Source organism: Dipodomys merriami, unplaced genomic scaffold (assembly GCF_024711535.1).
Source record: "Dipodomys merriami isolate MVZ:Mamm:240054 unplaced genomic scaffold, mDipMer1.0.p SCAF_6, whole genome shotgun sequence".
In the NCBI taxonomy this organism is placed as follows: domain Eukaryota; kingdom Metazoa; phylum Chordata; class Mammalia; order Rodentia; family Heteromyidae; genus Dipodomys; species Dipodomys merriami.
In genome coordinates, this window is record NW_027206179.1 from 23,562,385 (window position 1) to 23,579,370 (window position 16,986).

A 16,986-nucleotide genomic window follows, 5' to 3' on the forward strand; every position below is an offset into this window, starting at 1 on the left:
GTCATGAACAGATGTGTCAGACTACAAATATTGTACTTAATCTTTATATTCATAGTAATATATACATCTATAATTCCTGTCTCTCTCTCTCTATATATATATATACACACACACACACACACACATACAACAAAGAACTATTGTTAAAGATTAATTCATTGACTTAAAATTCATAGGGTGGAGCTGGACTTGTAGGTTAGTAGTACTTACCTGGGGTGTGCCAGGTCTTGTGTTTCATCCGCAGCACTGAAGAAAAAGAATTTGTATGAAAGATCAAATAATAGTTACAGCTAAAAGAAGTACATAGTTGGGAAATGGTTGTTTCAATGCTCTTCAGATTACAAAGCTATAATACTTCAAGTCTTATGGATTAGACAGTGCATGGACAGACAAACAGATCAATGGTGCAGAAGAGAGCCAGAAACAGATTCATGAACACAGGGCAACACTATGTACACAGTGCTATTAAGAACTGTGCTCTGGGTACCAGTGGCTCACACCTGTAATCCTAGCTACTCAGGAGGCTGAGATCTGAGGATAGCAGTTTGAAGCCAGCTCAGGGCAGAAAAGTCCATGAGACTTTGACCTCCAATGAATCACAGAAGAAGCTGGAAGTGGCACTGTGGCTCAAATAGTAGAGTGACAGCCTTGAGCAAAAAGGAGCTCAGGGATGGCACCTGAGCCTACAGTTGGAGCTCCAGGACCAGCAAAAAATAACAACAGCAACACACACACACACACACACACACACACACACACACACACACACCACCACCACCACCACCACCACCACCACCACCACCACCACCACCACCACCACCACCACCACCACCACCACCACCACCACCACCACCACCAACAACAACAACAACAACAAAACAGAAGAATTATTGCAGGTCTGGTGGTGAGGTCTGGTAGTGCATACCTTTAATCCCAGGTTTTAGGAGATAAATTGACCTTATTAGCTGGTTTGTGGAGTAACTGATCTGCAGCATCAAGCACACTCCCATGGTTACACAACCACTGTCTGCAGAACTTTCTCAGCTTCCCAAATTGAAACTCTGGCCCTGTTAGACACGAGTTCCCCATTTCCCTTTCCTGGCCCCTAATACCTACTCATCTGCTTTCTATGACTTCACTTGCTCTTGGGACCTCATATAAAGGAACAGTTTAAAAAAAAAAGTGTTCATTTGTGTCTGCCTTATTTCGCTTAGGGCAATGTCCTCAAGGTTCATTCTATGAAGTACCAGCTGGAGTTACCCTACATTGCACTGTGGGTATTCATCCCACAAACAACACAGCATTTGATGTAACATGCAGGTAGATTTTATGTATGGGAGGAATTCTGCAGTCAGTCATTTGTGTCCTTGTGCTGAGAGCCATCTATAACTTTATCTTAAAATAGCAACAAGCACAGAATTGAACCAACAAGAGCAGAATTTATTTTTCCTGACCCCCTGCAGACTGATCTGCATGTCGAGTAGAAACTGACTGAGAAGGGACAGCTTCAGCTACTCAGCCAGTACACATGGAAGATGTAGAAGAAGAGTATGTGACTGAAAAATCTAACTCTGAACCCCAAACTTACTCTTATCATTGGTATGTATGTAACGTGTCATTTTTAAAAAAAAACTCCTGATAGATCAGATGTACTTTAATGTTGCTACCAGTCTGGGAAGTTTTTACTTTATTTTATATTTTATTTTTTAATGTAAAAAGACCTAATAGAATCTTTCTTTTCCCATTTATTATCTCTAAATTGTTGTACAAAGGAGTTTCAATTTAATGTATCCATTTGTGAATACAATCTTGATCGATGTTATTCCTTCTATCATTCTTCCCTTATCTAGCTCAAACCCACCCAATCCCCTGCTTCTAGTTATATATATATATATGTATATATATATATATATACATATATATATGAATATTATTGTGACTGTACTCACCCATCTGTTCTTTCTGGGAGGATTTTTGTTGTTGTTGTTGTTGGTCATGGGGCTTGAACTCTGGGCCTGGGCGCTGTCCCTCAGCTCTTCAGCCCAAGGTGAGCACTCTACCACTTGAACCACAGCACCACTTCCAGTATTCTTGTGCTTTATTGGAGATAAGAGTCTCAGAGACTTTCTTGCTTGGTCTGGCTTTAAACCATGATCCTCAGATCTCAGCCTCCTGAGTAGCTAGGATTACAGGCATAAGCCACAAGCGCCCAGCTCTGGGAGGTTTTAAAAATTGGCATCCTTGGCTACTGGATGAGTTGGTTTTCCTGCTGCTCTGATTGTAATAGTTACTGTAGAATTTAAAGTTCCAAAGCCACCTTGCCAGTCATTCTACCAAATTGGCTCTGATGACCCCATTTCAACTTCCTCTGAGGCAATCCCTAGCAGTTACATCTGCTATTACTCAGGCTTAGCTCTGGCTGCTAAGTTATATCAGGCACATCAGAACTGTTGACTCACTGATCGTGTTCTTCGACTTTCTGCTGTTGACTCTACATAATATCAGACGACAGAGAGGCAGCCCCAGGTGCCACAGAGTTCACGGGCTGGCCAAATCTGTTTTTTTCCCCCATCAAGGAGAATCTGTTTCCTCCTTTTCTAAACTGTAATATTTACCAAATGAAAACAATACATACTCCAGACTAACACAGCAAGAAGTTAGGGAGATGGACTGAATTAGCCACTCAACAAAGGATGGCTATTGCTACTAAGTGAAAAAAAATTTTTTTTGCAAAATGATTGTCTTATATGAAACACTGTTTGGTTCAAGGCATGATTCTATACAATCCCCTTCTGTAGTGGCTAGATATTTATGCTTCTCATGTGAATATCGGTCCTTACTTACTCTGTGCTCCTGAGAAAGTTAGCATTAGTGATGGCTTTATTAATTTTTTAAAAAATAGACTTCTAAAAAATCCATGCAATCTCTGTTAATCTGTATCATATACTCACAATGCTTCCTTTTAAAACCATACTTAGCTTTTTCTTGTACAGTTACTTTAGAAAATTTTGCAAGAGATTTTCCTTTTATTTTTATACATCCACTATCCTCAAATACAGAAACTGTCAGGGATTCTATTTTGGAGTAGTTTCTTCCAATCTTTATTAGTTTTACACCTTCTAGTACATAATTGGCCTGGTGGTTTCATATTATCATATGGATGTTTTCTCTTTTCTTAATTTAGGCCTTGAAATCCAACTCTAAGACACGATCTGAATGCTAAGCCACACTCAGTCCTGTGCCACTATAGTGCCATCTGTTTGGGAGGCTGAGGACAATCTCTTGAACGCTAGAATTTGGGACCAACTTGAGCTACCACTAGGAGACACGACTCCAAGAAATAAAATTTAAAAAAAAAGAAAGAAAAGAAAAGCTGAAGTGTGGCTCAGTGGTAGAACACCACCTTGCATTTATGAGATCCTGAGTCTGATCCCTAACTCCACAAAAAGTTTGAATGCTACAGAGATGATCCCAAGGAACACAGAAAATAGGGCAGGGGGACAGGGCAGTGTGTGTTAGTTTCTGTGACTGTGACCACATACCTGGGATAATCAGTTTATTTTGCCTCCTGGTTTGAGAGGGCTCCATTCATGGCTATTTGGTCCTATTTTCTTTGGCTTGGGATGAGGCATATATCATGGTAGGCATATTGGTGGTAGAGCAAAGCTATAAATCTCTTATCTCAATGTGGTAAGAAGGAGGAGGTGGAGGAGGAGGAAGAGGAGGAGAGAGACAGAGACAGAGAGAGATGGACTCAGGTTACTGTGAGATGCATGGAGAGGGCCTCTGATAGACACTAGTAACAGCCACACCGTGTTATTGAAAATGGCTACAGAATGGGCCACTGTGTGGACAGATGCCTCTTCAAGAACCTCACTCTCTAAGGATGGTTTTTCTTTTCTTGGTCATAGCAGCAAAGTGTTTCAAAAAGAGTTCTGTGTAATTGTTGTTTCTGCATCTTCATTTACTGTTCTTTCCCCAATGCATTTTAATAGGTTTCTAGCTCCCTCTCTTTAAAATATTGCTTTGATGCATTTAGCAATGGTCCTCCTACCGAGTCAAATCCAGGGCCTTGATCTGCCCTCCCAGAAAGCAATCTCCAGCTTTCTGCCTTGAACGCTCTCTTTGTTCTGAGATGCTACGTTTCCTCCCACCAGAGTCTCCTTTTAGAATTCTCTCCCTATATATGTTGGAGGGCTCTATCTTGGGACCCATGTCTATTTTTTTGTTTTTGGTGCCAGTCCTGAGATTTGAACTCAGAGCTTGGGCACTGTCCCTGAGCTTCTTTTTGCTCAAGGCTAGCACTCTACCACTTGAGCCACAGCACCACTTCCTGCATGTGGTAGTGAGGAATCGAACACAGGGCTTCATGCATGCTAGGTACACACTCTACCACTAAGCCACTTTCCCAGACCTCATCTCTATTTTTAATCTATATTCTGCCCCCCACCCCGCTTTTTTTTTTTTTTTTTGCCAGTCGTGGGGCCTGAGCTCTGGGCCTGGGCACTGTCCCTTAGCTCTTCAGCTCAAGGCTAGCACTCTACCACTTGAGACACAGCACCACTTCTGGCTTTTTCTGCTTATGTGGTACTGAGGAATTGAACCCAGGGCCTCACGCATGCAAGGCAAGCGCTCTACCACTGAGCCACCTTCCCAGCCCCTATTCTCCCTTTTTATTACCCAAGGTCATGATTTTTGTTGTTGTTGGTCTTGATTTAAGTTTTAGAGCAGTCTTAGTTTTACGACAAAATTGAGTGGAAAGTATGCAGTCTTCATACATTCTGTTCTTACAGATCCACTATCTCCCACCCTGACTGATACATTTGTTATAAAAAATCACTGTGACTCCAAATCCATACCTTATAGTATGGTTCACTTGTGTGTGTGTGTGTGTGTGTGTGCACGTGCACATGTATGCTGATACTGGGGCTTGAACTCAGAACCTGGGTGCTGTCCCCTAGTGTTTTTGCTTAAGGTTGGTGTTCTAGCACTCGAACCATAGCTCCAGTATTGGCTTTTTGTTGGTTAATTGGCAGTAAGAGTCTCATTAATGTTCTTGTCCAGGCTGGCTTTGAGCCATGATCCTCAGATCTCAGTCTCCTGAGTATTTAGGATTATAGGCATGAGCCACTGGTATCTGGTTTGTGGGGGGAAAAGGGAGGGTGGGTACTGGGAATTGAACCCAGGATCTCAGGCATGCTAAACAAAGGTTCCACTACTAAGTCACATTTAATGCAAATTTAATGTTGTGCATTCCATGATACATGCACCATGCCATGTACCTAACATTATAATATAGTGCAGAATAGCCCTAAGAATCCTCCATGCTCTACCTATTAATCTTGTTTCCTACTACTGGCATCCACTGATTGTTTTTGCCATCTCCCATAGACTTGTTCCCCAGAATGTCACAGACTTGGAATTGCACAGGTTTCAAAGTCATGATTCTTAACACAGCCTAGAAATTTACAACCGCCCATCACTCTGCACAAAATCTGTCTCTGTGGGCTGGGAAGGTGGCTCAGTGGTAGAGCGTTTGCCTTGCATGCCTGAGGCCCTGGGTTCGATTCCTCAGCAGCACATAAGCAAAAAGAAAAAAGCCGGAAGTGGCTGTGGCTCAAGTGGTAGAGCGCTAGCCTTGAGCTGAAGAGCTGAGGGACAGCACCCAGGCCAAGAGTTCAGGCCCCACGACCGGACCCAAAAAAAAAAATCTGTCTCTGTGTTCCATAGTCACCATCCCAGCCATATGCTCCTTCCTCTGGTGCACAGTTATTGCTTATCTCCTTCTACTTGAATATAAACGTTAAGAGAAGAGAAATATTTGTTTTACTTACTATAAAACCCCAGTGCTGTGAGGGCATCTGACATATGCTCAAAAATAATCATTCTGCTCTTGTTGCACTGTTAGTTGTTTTGTAAAATGTACTAAAGTAGGCGTTGTCCTAATTTATTTATTCGTATATAAACACATACATACATTAATTATTATGGAAGAGATCCTCTCTTGATGATTCCTATAATTGCAACTATTACTAAATCAAAGGGTATGGACACTTTCAAAGCTCTTATTAAATACTGCAACTTGTTTTTATTTATTTATTTATTTATTTATTTATTTATTTATTTATTTATTTATTTATTTATTTATTGTCAGTCCTGGGGCCTGAACTCTGGGCCTGGGCACTATCCCTCAGCTCTTCAGCTCAAGGCTAGTGCTCTTCCACTTGAGCCACAGCACCACTTCCCGCTTTTCTGCTAATGCAGTGCTGAGGAATCGAACCCACGGTCTTATGCATGCAAGGCAAGCAGTCTACCACTGAGCCACCTTCCCAGCCCCTGCAAGTTGTTTTCTGACAAGGCTATTTTAGTTTACATTTTATGGACAGTGAAGTATGGTGCTGATCACACTTGGCTTTCTTTAGTAGATATTTTGTCTTACAAATCTTTATTGACTGGAAGAGTCTTTAACTCCTATTTCCTGCACAGAGAGCAGGAAATGCTCTTGTCTTTATTTCTATTTCTTCCTCCGTTCTCCTTTTACACTAAAAACTATCCCTGCTAAAACTTCAAAGACAATCATTGTTGATTTGGTAAGTGAAAAAGGGGTGTACTTGTTCTGATTTTTTATTTGTGCTATTTTGCTATTATTTCTTTTTATCCACCTTTTTCTGAGTTTATGAGCTTCTGAAAGCATTTTTGGTGAGGGGGGTGGGTGGATAATATCTTTTTCTGAGAACATCTCCATGACTTTCCCATGGTTTTTGGACAATTCATCTCAGTTATGAACCAAAAGCAAAGTATCATTATTCCATTCCAATATTAAAGATAAGTAAGTAAAACATACTGAGCAAAGGTTAGACCTCATGAGCCAGCCACACTACTGGCCTTGTGTGGTCATGTTACATTCAGGTATAAGGTCAAATGGGAATGATGACAGAGCAATTTGTGTCTAAAGCGCTAATGACTTCTCCATGTGAACTAGAGCATATGCAAGGTTATTTATATAATAAGAAGACCTTTATTGAACACCTATCCTGAATGTGGGAGAAACCAGTGACATTAGATCCCATTCCCTGGTAAGGGCAGTGCCATCACAGAAACAGAAAAGGTGCCACAGCCATTATTTTACATTTTAGTAGGTTACTTTTAAACACCACATTCAAAACATTATCATTTTTAACCAGTAGTTGGTATAACAATCACTCATGAGATATGTAAAAATTCTTTGGTATTTGTCTTTCAGATCATCTTATATTTTATACTTACAGTACATCTTACTGGGACCAGTTGCATTTCAAGCCTTCAAAATCCTTTGTGGATAACGCTATCATATTGGACAGCGCAGGACCTACAGTATCAGGAATTTAATTGGTGCAAATATGTAGACTTTTCAGTAATTGGAAGGATTTATTATTATTATTGTTTTGTCGGTCTTGGGGCTTGAACTCTGGGCCTGGGCACTGTCCCTCAGCTCTTTAGCTCAAGGCAAGCACTCTACCACTTGGGTCACAGTGCTACTTCCGGTTTTCTAGTGGTTTGTTGGAGATAAGAGTCTCACAGACTTTCCTCCCAGGCTAGCTTGGAAGCACGATCCTTAGATCTCAGCCTCCTGAGTAGCTAAGATTACAGGCGTGAGCCACCGGCACCTGGCTTTGATAAGTATCTTAATTTGGGTTCCCACAGTAACAGACCCTGACACAAAGATTGGAGTGCCAGTCGTTTATTTTGGAGGTGATCCCGGCAAGCACTTGTAGGGGGTGGACAAATAAGACAGAGAAGGGAAGGATGCCAAAGAAGAGTGGGCGAGCTGCTCAGACAAACGGACTCCATCCTGCTGGGATCGCCAGGAGATGGAACATGCCAGCTAAGAAGCAAGAGAGTAGGGTGTTTATCTACCCACTCCCAAATTGATTCCTGGTTGCAGGCGGATTCCAGGATCTGGGACTTGCCTTTCAGATGTGCCTCCATGGCCAGCAAAGGCTAGATGCTCATAAGCAGTGCACTGCATTAGTCCTGGCAAAGTGACCGGAGGATATGGGTTGGGAAGTCACACAATCTACTCAGAGATCTGATTAGTTTCTGGAACACCAGAGTCTTGATGCCACCAAGAGTCTCCTGTCTTACTCATTTATGTACCCAAGGGTCCTGGCAGACATCTGTTTAATAGGTAACCGTTGACTGTATGACTTCCTTTTAGGCATCTGCCTACTCTTTTAGGCTTCTCCATATGAATGGGAGACACAAGTTCCAGCAGTTTTTCAGGTCATGACCTTGTAACTTTAGCCAACAGTTCCCAAAGAGAGAAGCCAGTGGATCTGGGCCAAACCCTTTGGCCACAGCTATGGTCTGGTAGGATTATCTAGATCTGAGATAGGTGCTAACTTGCATCTCAAACCTTCACATCATTACAAGTATTGGACGACGACGACAGTATTTATATTTTTTAATCTTTAAATTTTTGAAGGTCTTGAGTTATCCAAATTTATCCATGAATGTGTCTTAATAAGTTGCCTGCTCCATATCATTAGTTTTTTTTTTTGACAAGGATGACACTACTTCTGCCCAGCTACTCAAACTAGAAACTTCAGAATTATGCTTACCTGCATCTTCTTGTCTTACCTTTCTGAACACTTATTCAAGAAATATTTTATAAATATATTAAGTGCTAGGGTCAGTGGTCTTTAAAGATATTAGACAATCCTAAGACTCTTTCTCTAGAAACATCTATTACTGCTTGTGGGATTTTATTTGTGCCAGTACTTGGGCATGAACTCAGGGTCTCAAGTTCTCCCTTCAGGCTGGGAAGGTGGTAGAGTGCTTGCCTAGCATGCACCAAACCCTGTGTTTGATTCCTTGTACCACATAAACAGAAAAAAGCCAGTGGTGCTGTGGCTCAAGTGGTAGAATGCTGGCTTTGAGCAAAAAGAAGCTCAGACAGTGGCCAGGCTCTGAATTCAAGCCCCAGGACTGGCAAGAAAAAAAGTTCCCCTTAGCTTTTCCCTCTTTTCCTCAATGCTAGCTGGTGGTACTCTATCACTTGAGTCACAACTCCACTTCCAGCTTTTTTTTTTTTTTTTTGCTATTTAATTGGAGTTTAGAATCTCATGGACTTTTCTGCCCAAGCTACCTTGGAATCACAATGCTCAGATCTCAGCTTTTTGAATAGGCATGAACCATAGGGGCCTGGCGAATCATTTCTTATTGATGGGCCTCTCAGTTTTTGCTACCAGGCTCCAGTCCAGCTCCTTATTGTGTCAATTTCTTAATTACCCACAACTCCATTCTCTTTTCTCCTAAATCCATCCATTTGATGGCAGTTTTCTCTTTCAGGAACACACGTTCATTCTTTAAAATTTTTAGTTAAAAAATATTTTATTGTTACTGTAGAGGTGATATACAGAGGGTTCTTTTGTTGAAGGAACATAGCTCCATTCCCCCAATGTGGCTTCCGGAACCTTTGCTAAACCAGCCCACAAGTCACACTTTCAGAAGGAGTTGTAATACTTAACTCTTAAGCATGCTATTCCAAAGGCACAAGGCACGGGTGTGTCTCATAGTCTTATGCCCTTCCCTCCATCTGAGGCAACATCTTTGCCCTTCTTGAATTGTGATGTTTGACTCTTTATGTCTTGTTACATGGAAAATTTCCTAACAACCTGAGTCACTCTTGTTCTAAGTGGAAACACTTCCTTATTAGTGTTCTCTAGTATCTCCAGTATCTATTTATTTAGTATTATTTTGTAGTGCGGGGAACTGAGCTCAGAGACTCATGCAATGTAAAAAAAGCCACTCAGCCATCCTCCACCTCCAGCCCCAGCATTCATTATTGTGCTTACCTTCTATGATGGTTAACGTGTACATACAATTCTCTCTACCTAGTTCACTGCTTCTCAACTCTGACCACTCATTAGACTCTCTAGAAAACTAACTTTAAAAGACATGCAAGCCAGGTATGGAGACCAAACGAATCAGAATCTCTGCACTGTGGGCAACTCAAGGGCAGAAATTATTTCTAGCAGCTGGTAAGCTTTTAGATGGCATATAATGGGTGTAATATACAATCTGGAATTTATGGTATTTTAGAGAAATTAAAGCTGGGTGCTAGTGGATCACGCCTGTCATTCTAGCTACTCAGGAGGTTGAGATCTGAGGATCCATGCTTGGTGCCAGTCCAGGCAGATAAGTCCATGAGATTCTTCTTTTAAGGCTGGAAGTAGAGCTGTGACTCAAACAGTATAGCACCAGTCTTGAGTGTAAAAGCTAAGGGACTGTGCCTAAGCCTTGAATTCAAACCCCAGCACATCACAAAAAAAAAGAGGAAAGAAACTTAAAATTTATAATCGAGTATGATCTGCGTACCATACAATTGCTGGATAGCAAATCTAGTGTTTCACATGCCAGGCAAGCATTTCTCTACTGAGCTACACCCTCAATCCCTTACCTGTTTTTCTTTTAAAGGATATTCACAGGGTTATGCAATAATAATCTAATATCAGAACATTTTCATCATCTTCAAAAGAAACACTGTACCCAGTTGTAATCACTCTGTATTATTCCCAACATCCAGCCCCATGGGCAAATGCTAATGTACTTTCTATCTCTACAGATGTGCCTATTCTGGATATTTTCATGGAATGGAATCACACAGCATGTGGCATTTGGTGACTGGCTTCACTTTCTTAGTGCTATAGTTTGGATCTGACTGTCCTCCAATGGCCCTGATGCTACCATGTGGTCCCTAGCCTGAGGTGCTAAGGAAATGGGGGAGCCTGTAAGTAGTGAGGCCTCATGGGAGGAAGTTAGGTCTTTGGAGGATGCTGCCTTTGAAGGAGATATTGGGACACTGCCCCTTCCTGGCTACTCACAGGTAACAGTCTTCTTCCACCACAAGCTCCACCACAATGCTCCGTGCTACTACAGGACCAAAGCAACCCCATCAACTAAAACCTTCCAGAACCATGAGCCAGTCCTCCTTTCAAGTTGGTATTCTCAAAGGTTTCGTGGATAGCAATGGGTATCTGACTAACATAGTTAGCATAGTTCAAAACTTCATCCATGCCACATTCAGTAACATTTCATTCCTTTTATGAAATGCCAAATGATATTTCATTGTATGTCATGCCACATTTTATTTATCCATTGGTTAGTGGATGGACCCTAGCATTTTTCCTCCTTTTTAGCTTTGTTGTTGTTGGTCATGGGGCTTGAACTCTGTACTGCTTGAGCCATAGCACCACTTCCAGTTTTCTAATATTTTATTGGAAATAAGCATCTTATGGACTTCCCTGCCCTGGCTGGCTCTGAATAGTGATCTTCAGATCTTAGCCTCCTGAGTAGCTAGGATTACAGGTGTGAGTCACTGGCGCCTGGCTCCTCCTTTTTAGCTTTTATGAGTAATAGTATTATGATATTTGTGGGTAAGTTTTCATGTGGGCATGCTTTCATTTGTCTTGAGCATAGCCTTAGAAGTATAATTGCTGAGTCACATGATAACCCTTAGCTTTTTGAAGAATTACCAGACTGGTTTTCATCGTGGATTTACTAGTTTCCATTCCTATCAGTGATACATGGTGCTCCATTTTCTTCCTCTCTCACACTTGGTTATAGAATTATTTGAGGCCAGTGAACAAGTGTAGATGTTCTTTCTTTTCTTTTTCTGTGTCTCTGTTTCCCTAGTTCCCTCACTCACGTCTTTCTTCTCTCCTCTTTTCTCTTCTCTCCTCCTCTCTCTCTCCTTCTTTATTTCCTTCCTTTCTTCCTCTTTACTAGGATTCAATTTAGGGCCTTATGGCTCTATCACTGGAACCATGTTCTGAACAAGCTTTTAGCCTGTGTTGCTTTTCAGTTAAATTCTCAGGCTAACTTTACCTAGGCTGTCCTCAGACCTCCATTTCCTTACCTCTACCTCCTTGAGTAGTTGGAATTATAGGTATGTTATACCACCCCTGGCATGAGATCTTTCTTAAAATACCCCTGCCTCCCAGCCTTTGCATACTAATATCATGTATAGTTGTCAAGTACCAAAAAAAGGCCAAAAAGGCACTCATTGATAAAAAAAGCAAGTATTATATGTGGTTAATTTTTAAGCATTGGGGATTAAACACACTCTGCCCTTAACCACTGAGTTACAGCCCTCCCCCACTTATTTGTTGAATAAATGGGAGGAAAATCCTTTTATACGAGTTGCTTCCCACAAGTTATAAGGATTGAAAGAACGCAGTTCAGAATCAGGAGTGGGAATTCTGATTCTCACTACAGATCTGAGAAGAAACAGAAGGCCAGGTAACAATGAAAAGTCAAGACCAGGCAACATGGTCCAATTTTCTCTCTACTGTCAGCCTGGTTCTCAGTATTTCTTCTAAATACCCCATTAATTAATGTTCAGAAAAGAACATTAAGAAGTTTCAAAGGAGCTTAGTTTAAAACAACTCAGCAGAAGCTGAAGGGACTAAGTGCTTTGGCAGTTTTGAAACTGCTAATTATGGTTCTGACATAGTTGTGGAGGATAGAGCATACAAGGAGAGTTCAGTCGACTTCTAACTTTAGCAAACAAACTTTTCAGCTTTGAAGTAGAACTGGTAGCTGAGTAAGTACCAGGGTAGAAAATTTAGGGGGTTTCAAAGGGCACCAGAAATCAGGAAACCTACTTTGGATCATAGATTTGTATTACCGGAGAAAGTTAATGCAGATAAAAGCTAATGATCACAGTTTTCTTACAGTATGCAAATTAAAAACATTGTCTTTTGTTGTTGTTCCTCAGGGTTGAACTCTGGGCCTGGGCACTGAACCTGAGCTCTCAGCTCAAGGCGAGTACTCTAGAGCCACCATGGTTTTCTGAGTGGCTTATTGGAGGTAAGTGTCTCACAGACTTTCCTGCCTGGGCTGGCTTTGAACCATGATCCTCAGATCTCAGCCTCGAGTAGTTAGGATTACAGGCATGAGCCACCAGAGCCCCGTTTGTCTTTCTTTTGTGATACTGTCAAACATACCCAAAGTCTCAAGAAAATTGTACTATAGAACCAATCATTTGACTCAAAATTACCAACATTTTGCCATCCTTCTATACTTGGCTTTTATTTATTAGTTGTTAAAGAGACAGGGCTAAAGCATGTTGCTCCTGGGCTCAAGGGAATTCTCCTGCCTCAGTTTCCGAAGTAGCTTAGATTAAGACTCAGGGCACTGTTTGGGCACATTTGAAATAACTGGTCAAAAATAAATGCTTGTATACAGTAAGGATTTCTTTAAAAGAAATTATTAATCCTACCATTTTAGTAAGTGTACATGAAAAAGATAAAATGATCTTGTGCTAGCACCAGGAACAAGTAACCTTTAGTCCTTTATTTCTAGTGGCACTGGGGGCTTGCACTCTTTTTTTTTTTTTTTGGGTCCGGTCGTGGGCCCTGAACTCTGGGCCTGGGTGCTGTCCCTCAGCTCTTCAGCTCAAGGCTAGTGCTCTACCACTTGAGCCACAGTGCCACTTCCGGCTCTTTTTTCTTTTTGCTTATGTGGTGCTGAGGAATCGAACCCAGGGCTTCATGCATGCAAGGCAAGCGCTCTACCATTGAGCCACCTTCCCAGCCCCGGAGCTTGCACTCTTGCTTGGCTTTTTACTCAAGGCTGGCGCTCCACCACTTGAGCCATTCCTCTGCTTATAGTTTTTCCTGGATCTTTGGAAATGAACAACTCATGTATTTTTCTGTCCAGGGTGGCTTGGTTCTGAGATCCTTAGATCTCATCCTCTTGAATAGCTAGGATTCCAGGCATGAGTCATCAGCTATGAACTGGTATGAAACCTTTGCTCTTTCTTCCTTCAGGACTGCAAGAGGCTGTTGTGCTGGTAAAGAGACCACAGAACTAGGGATTTCTTAGTGTCTTTTTTTCTTATGCAAAAGAAGAAACAAATAAACCCTTTCTCCAATAAGGCATTGTTAGTTGAAAGCCAGGTAAGGTACCCAGATAGGTATATTATTTGTCCTAGCCTGGGTCCTGGTGGCTAGAGCCTATAATCCTAGTTACTCAGGAGGCTGGGATCTGAGGATCACTGTTGGAAGCCGGCCTGGGCAGGAAAATCTGTGACTCTCAGCTCCAATTAACCACTAAAAAGCCCTAAGTGGGGCTGTGACTTAAGTGGTAGAGAGCTAGCCTTGAGCAAAAAAAAAAAAAAAAAAAAAAAAAAAAAAAAAAAAATCCCAGGGACAGTGCCCAGGCCTAGAGTTCAGGCTCCAGGACCAGCACTCAAACCAAAGCAAAAACAAAAGCATCCCCTTTCCTCCCCGCCCCCCCCCCCCCCAAAAGGAGCCAAAACAAAACTGATACCAGTGTCCTGTAATTTGTGTCCCTTTTGCCACTGTTATTCTAGTAGCTTCGGGGAGGGGGGGGGGCGAGAGGCCACCTCCCTTTCGCCAACAAGCTCAGCCCCGCAGCTCCCAGAGATCCACGCAGCCACGCCACCTGCGAGATGGCGGGGCCGGCGGGGCGTCCGTCCATCTCCTAATCTCACGGTTCCCGCTGGCGTTTCGGTACGGCAGCTTGGGCGCAGATAACGCCGGCACCAGATCCCGGGGTTGGCCCGGGTCAGACGCGGTTCCCGGTGGCTGGAGAACCACCCACCGCAGCGCCGGTTAGGTCCCCGGGCGCGGGCGCTGCGCCCAGGGGGGCGGGCGGTTCTCAGGGTGTCCCCAGCGAACCGGGGAGGGGGGGGCGTTCCCGGACGGCGGGGCGGGCCGGGAGCCGCCCTCCCTCCGCCCCTCCCACCGCACACCCCTCCCGGATTTCAAGGTCGCTTCCGCGGCGCCGATCTCAAACTCGGACCCAGTTGGCCGCCGCCGGGTCCCAGGACCCCGGCTCCGTGCGCTCCACCAGGCCCCCGCCGCGCTTCCCACGCCGCTTCCCGGACTCACGGACCCAGGCGGCGGCCGTAGCGGGTGCCTCGAGGCTCCCCGGGAAGCGGCGGGTGATCCGGAACCCGCCGCGCGGACCCCAGCGCCGCGGCAGCGCCGGCATCCCGACCCGCGCCCGCACGGACCGCGCCAGTCCCCGCCGCCGCCACCCGACCCGGCCCGACCCGGCCCCCGCCCGGCCGCACCATGCTCCCGGTGCACCGGGAGCTGAAGCCCAACCCGCTGCAGGACGCCAACCTGTGCTCGCGCGTCTTCTTCTGGTGAGAACCCGCGCCCGCCCCGCCCGCGCCCCGCCCCGCCCGCACCCGGCGCCGGCCGGCGGGGCGCGGTCCCGCGTGGCCGCCGCGCGCCGGGCCGGGGCCGAGGATCCTGGGGAAGGACCACGCTGCGCGAGCGCGGACGGGGGCGGGGCCGCGGCGTCACGGCACCCCGCGCCCGTGCGGCCCCAGGGCCTCCCCGCTCCCGCGCCCGAGCCGCAGGTTTCCTCCTTTGATTCCAAGTCACAGCTTTGAACAACTGCCTTTGTCTCGTCGCAGCCCAAGCCGAATTAGCGTCCGGACCGCGCAGTCCGTCGCCCAGCGGACGATGGTCTCCCTTCAGGCCTCCCTCCTGATTGGGGTGACCTGCTGGGGGTGACCTGCGGGGGGTGTCCTGCGAGGGGTGTCCTGCGAGGGGTGTCCTGCTGGGGGTGTCCTGCGGGGGGTGATCTGCGGGTGTGACCTGCGGGGGGTGTCCTGCTGGGGGTGTCCTGCGGGGGGTGTCCTGCGGGGGGTGACCTGCGGGGGGTGACCTGCGGGGGGTGTCCTGCGGGTGTGACCTGCTGGGGGTGTCCTGCGGGGATGTACTGCTAGGGATGCCCTGCTAGGGTTAAGTGTGAGTCTTGGTGTCCCACCTTGTGGGCCAGGGAACCGAGTATATAATATATATTGTACATTATATAATATATAACATATAGCACATATAATATATTATAGCACACTTCGTGTGGGTAAAATAATGCGTATGTTTATACCCGGTCTGGCCTCTGTCCCTGAGCTTTTTTTTTTTCTGCCCAAGGCTGGCGTTTTACTACTGAAGCACACTTCCACTTTCGCTTTTGTGGTAGTTCTTTGGAGGTGGGAGTCTCATGGATTTTCCTGCCCTGGTTGGCTTCAAACCACCATCCTCAGATCACAGCTTCCTGAGTAGCTAGGATTACAGGTGTCAGCCAGCATCTCTTGGTTTATGAGTGTGTGTGTGTGTGTGTGTGTGTGTGTGTGTGTGTGTGTGTGTGTGTGTGTGTGTGTGTGTGTGTGTGTGTGTGTGTATGCTAGGTGAGCAAGAGCTGTTCCCAGGTGTGGCTTTTGACTTTGATCCACATCTAGCTGGAGTCTGATCCCGATCTTTGCTCTGTTTGGTGGAATTTTCTACCTTTGAGGGTGGAGAGTCCCCAAGACCTGTGGGTCTTGTGGGGAGGGGGGGTCTCTAGTCCTGGTCTTGGGCAGGTGGTCCTGCTGTGGAACCTGCCCTCCTGAGACCCTTGAGGAACCCCCAGGCTGCCTCTTAGGTGGGAGGAATCAGGTGAACAAGGCTTACACCAGGCCGGGACTGAGGTTCTACTGGTAGCCCCTACTACTCCTAGTAAGGTAGGCCAATGCCTTCAGGCTAAAATGCGCTGACTGATAACTAATAGCTTTTGTTCTTGATCTCTGCCCTTTAATTTTTCCCACAGTCAGACGCTTCCTTCATTTATGGGAAAACCTAGGGGATCCCAAGAGAAAAATGAGTCATCTACTGTTGCTTTAATTGTGATGTGTTCTCTCTCTGTTAGGACCTGCTTCGAGGGGCAGATGGAAGAATATGGGTGTGGTTAGTGTAAAAAGTAGTCCCAGTTAGATAGGGACTGTCTCCTGAACTCCATGCAAGACACAAGTCTTTTTTCGTTCCTTTTCCTTTTCTTTTTCCCTTTCCTCCCTCCCTCCCTCCCTCCTTCCTTCCTTCCTTCCTTCCTTCCTTCCTTCCTTCCTTCCTTCCTTCCTTCCTGTATTGGGGCTTGCACTCAAGGCCTGGGCATTGTCCCATAGCTTTTTAGCTCAAAGCTAGCTAT

At 44.9% G+C, this 16,986-nt stretch overlaps 1 protein-coding gene across 1 annotated transcript in view; it reads left to right on the forward strand.

Moving 5' to 3' along the window:
* The first annotated feature begins 14,810 nt into the window (after window positions 1-14,810).
* Abcc4 (ATP binding cassette subfamily C member 4 (PEL blood group)) overlaps window positions 14,811-16,986 on the forward strand; it is a 221,304-nt gene continuing 219,128 nt past the window's right edge. Inside the window, exon 1 of the mRNA XM_070002734.1 lies at window positions 14,811-15,160. Coding sequence (XP_069858835.1) covers window positions 15,087-15,160 — 74 coding nt within the window. The 5' untranslated portion in view covers window positions 14,811-15,086. The remainder of the gene's footprint in view (window positions 15,161-16,986) is intronic.